This window comes from Cynoglossus semilaevis, chromosome 8 (genome assembly GCF_000523025.1).
Source record: "Cynoglossus semilaevis isolate Cse_v1.0 chromosome 8, Cse_v1.0, whole genome shotgun sequence".
In the NCBI taxonomy this organism is placed as follows: domain Eukaryota; kingdom Metazoa; phylum Chordata; class Actinopteri; order Pleuronectiformes; family Cynoglossidae; genus Cynoglossus; species Cynoglossus semilaevis.
The window spans coordinates 3487901-3500227 of NC_024314.1; the positions used below are offsets into that span (position 1 = coordinate 3487901).

A 12327-nucleotide genomic window follows, 5' to 3' on the forward strand; every position below is an offset into this window, starting at 1 on the left:
CTATTTTTACTCTCTTTCTGTTTCGCATGCGATCTATTGATAGTAGTAGTCTTTTTACTTTTGTTACAAAAATCCCGTATATCACCTTACTGTAAATGAGCCAGAACAGCCATTTTCACACTGTTATTAAAAAAAAAAAATTAATTAATTTAAAAAAATTTGATGACCAAAATAATGAAGATCAGTGGTCCGGAAACTTCTTTGCACCATCGCAAAAAATGCTTCCTCGGACCAGTCAGTGTGTGTGTGTGAGGGGATGTCACGCGTACAACAAAGCTAAATAAAGTGCATTCTATATAATTTAATTAGTACAAATATTAATGTAGTTATTGTTTTTTTTTTTATTGTGTACATTTATTTTAAGACTTGTGGTATTTTCTGCATCAGGTCTTTCCCCCAGCGACGTTTACTCATTCGTGCATTCAAGTTAGCTAGAAGATTTTTAAAATAAAATAAAATTTAAAAAATTGAAATAAAAATACAACTTTTTGTTCTTTCTGTTCGCTCGGATACCACATTATCCACTAGTCGTGTTCCCAGGTGTGGCCGCTGTTGTAAGTCCCCCAAATATGTTGTAGAAACTATATGTTATTTCTGGCACTGCAGTTTATTGTACGGCGTTCATCTGCTACATTATGCCTAGCGTGCTAAAAAAACAAAAAAAACAAACAAAAAAAAAACGTTAGCGCCATTGAAGCTAAGACTGCCTCTAAGCACACTATGAGAGACACTATAACACTGGAAAACCACTGTTATGTTGTCACATGTTTGGTAAGGTATTTGAAGCGCGCTACATGGTCCTTGCTAATATTTTACCAACCATAACTATTTTGATTCATTTAAAAATAAAACTCTTTCAAAACACTTTCCGTATACAAATGTTAGCCACACGTATGGAACGCTTGCTTGTATCAATGCATATTATTTATATTATTACGTTATATTATTTTTACCGACGTGCTGGCAGACACATTGAACGGCGGCCCCTCATCCTTGCAGATATACGTGGTGTTAGCTAAAGACCGTAAACGTACGTAAATAGAGAGAGCGTTCAGGAACCACTGGGAGAGATTCCCTTAAAGGTACGTGGTACCCAAAACTTGGGTTGCGGTCATTTACTTGTCAATACTCGTTCACAATCGCTCATCCTAGAAGTAACAGGTGATTCCTAGAGTCCGTTTACGGTACCAGTCTGTGGGCTGCGCTGTAACACGTCCTCTTTTAGTTACGATGTCGCTACGATGCTTCACTAGATTTTCAGATAACAGGCAACACAGGGTCTGATAGGTGTTTCTGGACCCCTTCAAGTCCTGAAGTCAGGTCAAGGTTTTCTGGCAGAGAGGGGCAGCGCAGGCCACTGCACATCCTGGAGTTTCCCGTCAAGGAGGACGTGACCGGCGCTGCAGGGATCTGTGGCGTCAACCTGACATGGGCTTCGGTTTCCGGCGTGACCGCCATGAACATGGTGTCGTCGGACGCCACAGTCACATGAATGCCACTGGACAAAGACTCCTGGGACTTCTCGGTGAACTGAAGGTCAGTCTGAGGTGAGAAAATAATCACATCTTTACATACGAAAGCTGCGTAAAAGCTTAGGGTTCTCGGTTTACCATGTACTTCTCCACTGCCCCCCCATAAATTTCAAAGTACTTCACTATACGTGGATGGCGGCTTTGTTTACATTCCATTTGTTTACATTCGCCAGTTGTATGCCGCACGTGTCAAACTCAGGCCCGGGGGCTAAATCTGGCCCGCAGTGCATTATTATATTTGGCTCGTGAGGTCATATCAAATGTGTACTAGAGTGGGCCCACCAGTATATAGCCACTATATACTGGCAGGATTTGTACTATTAGCCGTGTATGCGCTATGTTATAGCGCATACATTTTGGGTTTTTTGTTGTTGAACTATTCGGTAAACAGTTCACGGGTGAAATAAGCTGAATTAAAAGTAGCTTCCTTTTTGCGCAAATTGCGTAATGGATGCAACTCACCACTGCTCAACTCTTTATGGCGTGATATAGCTTACCATCGCCCTCTACTGGGAAATCTAAGTCAAAACAGCTGTAGTTAATAGAATACAAATGTGTGTAACCAATACATTTGTTGACAGAACAGATATACAGCTTGAAATATAAGTCTAATCAATAGGTTTCCCTAACAGTGTGCATAATAATAATAATGACAATAATAATGAAAGCAGTTATAGTAGTAGTTTGCAATTTGTATTATTAGGGATTTTTAATTTTTTAATTAGTTATTTTTTTAATTTGTTCATTCATTTTTTTATTAATTATTTTTTTAATTTGTTCATTCATTTTTTTTTTCTCCATTAATTTTGGATTGGGGGGGCGCAGATTTTGTGAAGTGTGAGTCTCGCATTATACAATTATGACTAAAATATTTTTTATCGTGTACCTGTTTGGGTGCTCTGCTGTCCATCTGTGTGGGAGAAATGGGGTACAGGCTGTGCAGGACTGGGGTCCCAGTCCCATAGAGTCCTGGTGAGTTGGAGGGAAGTGTACTAGATGATACAGAGCTGTAGGCGGGAGGTACAGGAGCCATCTGCCTCTGGAGAAGTTGCAGAATAACATTGATGTCCGCTGTCATTCGAGTTTCTAATCTGGAGAGATAAAAAAAGAAATCAGAATAATAAGGATTTTCTTTACACACATAAACACATACGTTAAAAAAAAACCAAACAAGACATATACCTGTTAATTTGTGAATGCAAAACCTCAAGTCGGGACTCCAGATCACTGGGCCTTTCTTCTGTGAACGGCGGAGGATGGAAGGAGTTGCGGACGGAAGACGATCGCCACGTCCGACTGGAACACTGTTGGGACTGTCTCTCTGGCCAGTAATGATACATTCCTGGGACGTTTAAACCTGCGGATTGGATCGTGAAAAGGTGCATAAAAGTACTGCATACATACATAACATACAGTACATAAAGAAAATGTAAAAAAATATTTTGACTGAAAATGTAATATATACATATAAATATATATACATATATGTATATATATATTTATATAATATGCTCAGTTCTTTGTGTTTCCCTATTACTGTAGTAGGGTCGTCTAAAAATGTACAGTATTTATTTAAAACTGAGCAAAGTACTGTAGAAACTACCAGCTTATTTTTAAATCGTTAAACATAAGCAATAACACTATGGACTAATAATTCAAGTTTTGTCATATTTAAACACTCCCTCGACTTCCATTAGTCACTGTGTCACTTGTCTTTGCCGACATCATAATCTAGGACACTCAAACATCAGAAGAGTCTGACTTACACCTGCGAGCCATTATGAAGGGCAAAAAGTTCCCAAAAAACAACACGTAAAAAAAGTCAGCGAATGTAGCACAATCCAAAGTATGGTGTTCAAATGCCAGAAATTGTGTTTTACACAAGGGCAACATGGAAGGTATCACCCTCACCCATTACCTTTATGGCCTCTGCCGAGTACTGCTTCCCTCCCCACCGTGTTGCCACTTGGGGGCAGTAGCTGCATGACAGAGGGAGCATAGTCCTGCGTGGGATCCTCCGCATCATACAGATCGATTTTTGCACCACGGCAGAGAGATTTGGACAGGTCGTCGCTGGACTGGGAGCAAGGGGAATCACAGCTACAGTGATCATCCCAGTGGGCCTGAGGAGGTGAGCTGGGGTGCTGGAAGGGCTGTAGGGGGTACGAGTCTTCATGGTCAATTCCATCTGTTTATAAAACAGAGCACATCAGTCACCGCAGTCATTTTTATGTATTATTTTCAGACATTTTTCTCCCATGTTTTTTTTAATCTGAGGGTCACTGCCCCATGCTGGATCACCTGGAATTCAAATGAGGTCACCTAAAATGTCTAGTAGTTTTAACTAATTATTCTTCTTTTTAAAATTGTGATTAAAAACACCACGCACAATCTTAAACATTTATGAATATAAATCAAGTTCAATTCAAACGCAGCGTATAAAAATATCTGAGCTGGCTCATCTTGATCAACGGTTGAGATCATAGGGCTGCGGAAGTGACAGCTACTAAAATGTCTGTGGGGTTGCTGGAAATTTGTGATGTCATAATAGGGTCACAAGTTTAAATAATGCAGCGTAATGGACAGTGCACGAAAAAGGTGTATTCAACTTTTTTTTTTTTTAAATGTAATGTCATTTTCAGATTTTGGTACAATGTTGTGCAAGTAGAACAGCAAGCAGAGTGGCACAGTGGAAGCGTGCTGGGCCCATAACCCAAAGGTCGAAGGATCGAAACCATCTTCTGCTAAATATTGGTTCCGTAATGTAGCGGTTAGCATGCCTGCCTTACACTGGGTTTGAGCCCCATGGGCACCAATGTTACTTCCTGTGTAGGTTGTAAGGAACTAAATTATTATTCCTGTGCAATAACTTACCAGCCAACTACATCGACATCACAGCCACAAGCGATTGATCACTCAGACGTACCTTTCTGTTTACATTTACACTTTCAATCTTGAAAACGCTGAAAGAAACACTCATCTCTCCTTTGCACACTACGAGAAAGGTTCTTTGCAGCGTTAAAACTCACCAGGCCTAATCCTGCAGTCCAGGGAGCGCATTCTGTGCCTTGGTCTGTGGTGATAGCCACAAGTGTCACCAGAATCATCACTCGGTAACACTGGTGGACTCTGATCAGCCTGGAGAATCCAGAGAGACACAAGTAACACACACACACACGTTACAATATGATAAACTAAAAATACTCTGCATAATAAATGTCTTCTTACTATCGTTGGTGTCACTCTGTAATGCTATGACTTGTAAACGGTTTAACTGATGTCCGATATTAACTTTTTACCGATATCAAATATGCCAATATTGGCCAAACACTTCATTTCCGATTCCAATATCAACCAATACTGATATAGGCAGTGGTTTGGTTTAAAGGCAGAGGACTAGGGATGTCCGATAATACTGGCCAACTGATGCTCTACATCAGGGGTGTCAAACTCATTTTCACATCAGCAATACAGTTCCCCTTGAAAGGCCGGTTGTAAATGGAAGACTGTATAGGATTAGGAGTCCCCAACCCCCTGATTGGCAGACCAGTAACGGTCCATAGGTCAAATGGGTCCAGGGCGGGGGGGGGGAAAGTGTTAATAAAAAAAAAAAAAAAAAAAAAAACACAACTTAATTTTAGCTATTTTACTTCATTCAAAGAAAATCCAGTCACATCCATTTACTTTCTTTATTTAAAGATAATCTGTCAATATTTTAAAATAATAGACTGACTGTCAGAATGACTGACTTTGATACAAACAGAATAGTCTGAGAGATGTTTTATTTTGAAAATGTAATGATCCTTCAATGCTCAGCACCTTGCTACTGGTCTGTAGTAACGGTTGGTACTGGCTGACCAGTCCTTGGAACAACAAAGGTCAGGGACCGCTGGTATAGATATATATAACCACTCTGTAACACGCTAGTACATGTTTCTCTTGCATGGACTTTACTAAATGTTTTTTAAGCTCCCGCGGAACACACAAAACAGCTTGGCTTGGTCGCATTTGGTACCCGGGCCTTGAGTTTGACACGTATGCTCTACATGATGTAGTGCTCTAAAAATAGTTGAATGGCCCATCGACAGACCAATCAGATGCCTCAGTGCTCTGAAGAGCTTTCATTGAAACACAACTGCAGTAACTGGTTCTAAACTCCTTTATTTCTCTCAACCCAGCTTCTCCAAAAACACCTTTTCCTCCTCTCACATTCTCTCTTTCTCATACACACAAGCGCTCTCACCACACCTCCTCACTCTCTAACCCATACCTGTAACTATTAACTCCTTCATAACACATGAACATGAACGATAAACAAGCCTCTAGTCACTAGATGGCAGCATCGTACCTTATGTTATTAATCTACATTCATTCATTCAATCATCAGGAGATTGTATGAAGAGTGTGGCTGCCAGCAGCTCTTACAGTGGTTTGTACAGATAAATGAATAAATATTAGGCGCTCAAGTATTTTGATTCTGTCCACTAGGGGGCAGAAAATAATTGAGAAACACTGTTTTAACCCATCACCTAAGTGAGCAGGCAACCCTTAACTTCCACCACTGCCCAGCTATATCGGTATAGGTTGATATCGGAATCGGAAATTAGGTGTTTGGATGATATCGGCAAAAATTTAATATCGGAGAACCACACTATTTTTAGGTCACATTATCTGGGTGAAATCAGGCATTAGTTAGCGAGGAGAAAATAAACAATAGCAAGACTTACCAATATTACATAATTATGCTAATATCGGCTGATTATATCAGTTGGCCAATATAAATAAATAACGGACATCACCAGATTTGAACATTAATTAAGCATTATTCTACGTGTGGTCCACATTTGATAATTCAGGCCACACCCATTGGTACAACATACCGTATCTACGATGTTTTACATGTTCTGCTGCAGCTACATAAGGACAAATCAGAACGATACATTTTTCTGCTAGTTTCCCTAAATTCAAGCCAATAAACTTACATCTCTCAGGTCAAAGGTTATTTCCAGGTTCCTCCAGAAGTTGTCGGCGAAGCTAGGGTACATGTCTAGGACCTCCAGGAGGTCATCCCTCTGGATGCGATGGAGATCACAGTAAGCGCTCGTGTGCACGTCGGAATTGGACTTCCCTGGCTCGTCATACAGGTGAATGGGCTCGCCAAAGATGTCATTCTTTTCTGCAAGGTGTTGAAAATGTTAGATATATATTTAGACTAGTTTTTTTAAGATATAAAATATATAACTCTTCTTGTGGTTTACAATAAAATAAAAAATCACTGTCAAAATTGGTAAATCTACATAATTTTTTAGGGGCTCGTTAAAGACATTTCCTTAAGTACCAAATGTTGGTAGCCCAAATGATTACGATCAAATATTACCTAATATGGCTACCACCACATCATCCCTAATGATCTGGATGGAACCACGGGAGATGAAGAAGAGAGAGTCCAGAATGTCTCCGTAGTGGATTAAAGTATCGCCTGGCGGTGCATGGACCGTTCGAAACCTCATAGCCAATGCACGCAGACAGGCCTGACTGCCTCCACAGAAGGCCTTACAGTTCTGTAACAGACACCTGTTCAAGTGTAAACAGATGTCCGCCTGCAGTGATTCCGGAAATCCTTTTAACACCTTTGGGTGGGAAAAGAAGAGCCATCAAGAACATAAAAAGTCAACAGGCATAAACGATGAACATGGAAGAACAACTCACTGACTTTTTCACTCACAGCATTCATGTCGATGCCGTTTGTGTATGACCACGCGTGCTGGAAGTACTCCTCTAGCCTTTGGCGCAAGTTGCCTGGGATTTGATGGAATCGGATAAATTCTTTGACCCGCAGCATCTGAGTGTGGTAGCGGGTTGTACCTGAATACAGCCGTTGGATAATGGCAGACACGTTTCCAAATATACTGGCATACATGAGAGCTGCGACGAAAGCAAAAAACACTTAATACACGTATTTGCTGATTAAGGGACAACAGGAAAATTATTTCATGAGGCCATTGAAGCTTAGTCCAAGGTTAACACTTTTTTTTCCCGTAACGTCACGACTCCCCCCCCGCCCCCCCCCATATAATTACCGTAATTGCCGGACTATTGAGGCACCTGAATATAGGCCGCAACCACTAAATTAAAAAAAAAAAAATTGTACACTATATATAGGCTGTACTTCTCTATGAGCCACGGGTGTCCACGTTGTAACATGGGGTATTTACTCAGAAAGATTTTTTTCACTTTTAATTAAGTAAATGCTTTTTTCCGAAAAGTGCCTGTAACGCGGCTAACACGTTAGCTCTTTCCTGTTTCGGCGGAAACGGGATATTAAGTGATCTGCTTCAGGTCCGAAGCTAACTTTAGCTAGCTAAGGGCTAACTCCCTTCCCTTTATGCATGTCCGCAGCAGAGGTAAACAGAAACAGGGAAGTTGGGGTCTTTATTATCAGCCACACCGACCACAACAGAACACAAACAGTGTTTTAACAGCTCCTCTATAACCAACTTACGTTTCAATATGACAGGGCTCAAACTGCTCTCAACCTTCACCGCCGTTCCCGCCCCACGCACATATACGCACACAGCAATTCACAGACAGACATACGCTACTAGTATAACACACAGTAGCCTCTAGCGGTATGAACCTCGTTAGCTCGTAAAGATCCATAAATTAGCTGCATCATTGTTTAAGCCGCAGGGTTCAAAGCGTGTGAAAAAAGTAGCGGTTTATAGACCGGAAATTACGGTACAACTTTTCTCTTATAAATTTATGAATTTTTTCTCCTAAATTTACAACTTTTTTTCTCATAAAATTATAACTTTTATCTTTTAAAATTATGACATTTTCTCAAAACGTTACATTTTTTTGTCTTATAGCACTTCGACTTGCACATTTTCATTTCGACTTGTAATTTTATTTTTATGTTTTAATTCTCAATGTGCCCCTTATCGCCGTTGTAATATATTGACCAGGTCTGTCTGAGTTGGTTAATGACTTGTCTAACCAGGGTGGCCTTCAGTGTACTTTGGTCATTTCTAAACCCTGGTTTTAAGAAAGAAAAAAAACATTGTCAACTTACAGCCAATGACCATGACACAGATGGAAAAGATCTTCTCAGAGTTGGTGTTTGGAGAAACATTACCAAACCCCACACTTGTCAGGCTGCTCAAGGTGAAGTAGAGGGCGGTGACGTACTTGTCTTTGACCGAGGGTCCAGAGGAGGAGTCATTGTCATTGTAGGCCTTGCCCAGTTGTTCGGCCAGGTTGTCCAGCCAGCCAGTTTCTGTGTATGGCCTTTCCACAAAGCCAATTGCGTACCAAATACAGGCCAACCAATGTGCAATGAGTACAAAGGTGCACATGAGTAAGAAGAGAACTGCAGCTCCATATTCAGAGTATCGGTCCAGTTTTCTTGCCACGCGGACCAAACGTAGCAGCCGTGCTGTTTTGAGCAGGCTTGTTAGCGTCGCCATCTTTGGTATCCGTTTAGAACAGACAGAAATAGCAGACAGAGACATAAAAAAAATGAACTGTGGAGTAGGATAGCAAACCTTCATAATGTAATTACTAACGGAATTAGTATTAAAAATTGCACATCGAACTTACCTCGTCAGAGCCAGATCTAAAAATCAAAAGGTCAAAAGGAATGGCTGCAAACAGATCGATAGGGAACCAGCCTTTAATATAGTGCTTGGCTATCCGGCTAGGCCGCGTGACCACCTCGTCATTGTGGTCCACATACGTCGTGCGGAAGTTGATGACTATGTCCACAATAAACAGCACGTCCACCATTAGGTCCGCCACGTTCAGAGGGTTACAGGTGTAGCCGCAACTCCTTTGCCGTACGTCCCCGTGCTCGTCCAGCAGGAACGCGGCAGAATATGGAGTAAAAACAGCCGTGTAGAGGACGAGGAGGAGAATGATCCAGTCCCAGAAGGCCTTGAAGGGGCTATAGTGAAGCAAGATCCACCGTGTGGTCTCTGACACCTGGAGTTTGTATTCAGGAAGCACATCAGACTCCAGAGAAAGTACCTAAGCGTAGAAAATGCATCAGTATGCAACGACTCTCATGTAAGAATATTCTTTTTCCATTTGGCAGAAACCACTTACTCCTCCATCAAACTATTTTTTCCATACAAAGTGCTAATGACAATTCTTCCTAAACTAATGAGGGGGGGAAAAAAAACAACAACAGACCTTTCTTGAAGATCCTCTGTTTCTACCATGTTCTCGATGAAGACTGCGTTCCCTGATTTTGAACCCTTGCTGGTCAGACAATTCCTTGACCATGCTGTAATTAATTAATTTCAGAGGTGCGATAGAACTAACATCCTGGTAATGGCGAAAATAAAGAGATAATTCTCCGGCGTGCTGTCACCAGCTGGACAAGAGCCGACTGAGAGCTGAACGCTGGAGGGCTGGGATAATGAAATGGGTGTTGACAGTCACACGACTGACAACGTCCCCGTGTACACTCCAGCTGGGTTTTTTTTTTTTTTTTTCAAAATGAGTCCTGTCTCATCAAGTGGATGTAAATGAACATAGATAGACAATTAAAGCCTGAATAACTCATTTTTTTACTTTGTTTTTATCCAACTTTCACACTTTAAATCTAATTTAGATAAATGACATGTAAAAGTATATATGCATAAAGGCTAAAATGCATTTTCTACACCTTCTATTGGGGAAACATGGGTATTGCAGGGAAAAGGCAGTAGTATAATGATAATATAAATAAATTTCATTTCATTTGGAAACGTTTGTCGGGACGGATTAAAAAGCTGAACGGGCCACATCTGGCCCCCGGGCCTTATTTTGCCCATACTTGGACTAGTCAGTACGCATGGACCTTGTTGTGACACCCAGGCGTCCATTATGGTTCTATATCTATGGCCATTGAAGCTCCATTATGAGATACACACAGCTAACAGATGACATTTCGTTAGCACTTGCTAATAAATAATAAAGCTACAGATAAATACATCGTTAAATGAATAGTGATGCATTAGGTAAGACCAGTGGCTGATTTTCAACAGGAGGACTCGTTTCCTGTCCACCACACATCCTCCTGCAGAGGCAGTGATGCAGAACACCGACCCTGGGGCTAACAACAGTGGGTAGCGATTGAACTGTGGCTAAATGTAAATTTGCTACCCACACCAAAAAGGAAAACATTCAGCCACCCAAAGCAGCGACTGATTTTTCCACAGCCAGGTTACCTAACGGCAGCCGTCTATCATTAGCAACTTCCTAGAAGCCTATTTATTGCTGTGCTTAGAAAGTAAAACACTTACAAAATACAATAGGATATAACCCTCTTCCTGCAATGCCCTCTACTGGCAGTACCCTGATGCTGCAGTAGCTCGTCGAACTGTAAATGATCAGGGAAAAGAAAAGGTCACCTTGTGGGGTCGCCAGAAATTTCTGATGTTAAAACGGGGTCACAAGTAAAAAAACAAAAAGGAAGCAATGACTGAAATTAAACAAATAAAGTGGTTTTTAAAGTCTTAAAGTTTATGCGTTTCAGGGTCGTGGGGTGAGCTGGAGGCAATTGCAGCATAGATGAGGCGGGATTGACGTACATGCCAGATAGCTCACCAGTTCATCACAGTGCTACATATGCAGTAGAAATAGGAAAACATTGAAACTCAAATCCACACCTAGAGTCAGTTTTAAGTGTTCATTCAACTTTTGAAATTTGGTATAAATGCAACGGCTGTAACCGACATGTTTTTAAAGTATTTAAAGCATTTAAAGACTATAATATGGGAATATTGTACAAAAAAACTAGCTCTTCTCTCCTACTTACTGTGTTTTCTATGGTGTATGTTCATTTGTGGTAAATAGTTTTATTACTTTGTAATCTTTTTTTTTTTTTAAATGTATTTATTGAACTCACACACTGGCTCTGCTTTTCTACCTCATACCTGTGTGACCCTCTCTGTCACGTTCTGAGAACGGTCCTTCACCTTGGAGGGGCTGAGCAGCTCCATCTTGGGAGTCGGGGGAGAGCGGCCTGGTTCCTCAGTCTTCATGAGGTCTGAGTCAGACATGCAGCTCGGCTGAAATGAAATTTTTTTTTTTTTAAATACATATTTTCTTCTTAGGTGTTTTCATTTGACGTATCTATAGCTCATTTTATATATATGGTATATATTGTATTTTTTATGTTGTTATTAAATATAATAAAGAGCACTCATATGATAACGTTGTCAGGTTTCCACAAACCTATTGATTTTAACAGGCAAAATGGTTGAACTGTAACGGTTGAGATTATCAGTTCTTAGGTTTTTTTGGTAGTTACTACAGTTCTAGTAATAGAGTACATTGGAGTCATACAGATCTTAGTTGTCTTTTTTTTTTTTTTTAGTTGCATGCAATAACCCCTCTCGGGCCAGATAGGACTATTTCTTGGTCCAAATTTGGTCCGCGGGCCGCCAGTTGATGATCAAAGATCAAAAGTTCAGAATAAGTCGCATACATCTTCCCTGGTCACTCATTAAAAATAGAATCAGAAAATGTCCACATCACATTGCAAACTGCCCCGTGACGCAAACTGCTCCTTCCTCCCCGCCCTTACCAACTGTGATTACCCAGAATGCCCCTCCCAAAAATCCTCACCCCTCCAACGCTGAACCCCTCTAACTCTTCACTCACAAAGTGAAAGCGCACAGAAAAGACAACACGGCCAGATGAGGACACGCTCTCACCCGTGTGATAACGTGTTTTTTTTTTTGTTTTTTTGTAGTTTTGAAATAAATAATAACTTACCAGATTGTAGTGCTTGTTGGACTCATGCAGC

At 40.8% G+C, this 12327-nt stretch overlaps 1 protein-coding gene across 1 annotated transcript; it reads right to left on the reverse strand.

Annotated features, from left to right (window-relative positions):
* Positions 1-6: 6 nt before the first annotated feature.
* Positions 7-12321, reverse strand: kcnh6b (potassium voltage-gated channel, subfamily H (eag-related), member 6b). Its single transcript, XM_025057613.1, has 12 exons — positions 12297-12321; positions 11453-11587; positions 9132-9557; positions 8605-8998; positions 7258-7457; positions 6910-7162; positions 6515-6708; positions 4562-4670; positions 3451-3720; positions 2715-2889; positions 2417-2623; positions 7-1552 (listed from the first exon to the last, which is right to left on the reverse strand). The coding sequence occupies exons 2-12, from the start codon at positions 11576-11578 to the stop codon at positions 1258-1260; spliced, it is 2649 nt and encodes an 882-aa protein (XP_024913381.1). The 5' UTR covers positions 11579-11587; positions 12297-12321; the 3' UTR covers positions 7-1257.
* Between the last annotated feature and the right edge of the window lie 6 nt (positions 12322-12327).

What these genes read in the sequence shown, in the direction of transcription:
- kcnh6b (XM_025057613.1), bottom strand. Translation starts at nt 11,578, where the DNA reads ATGTCTGACTCAGACCTCATGAAGACTGAGGAACCAGGCCGCTCTCCC. An exon ending in TGTGGTGGTAGCCATATTAG is followed by an intron (nt 6,709 to 6,909) that starts GTAATATTTGAT and finishes AACACCTTGCAG; the next exon opens with AAAAGAATGACATCTTTGGC. An exon ending in TTGCATTCACAAATTAACAG is followed by an intron (nt 2,624 to 2,714) that starts GTATATGTCTTG and finishes TTATCTCTCCAG; the next exon opens with ATTAGAAACTCGAATGACAG.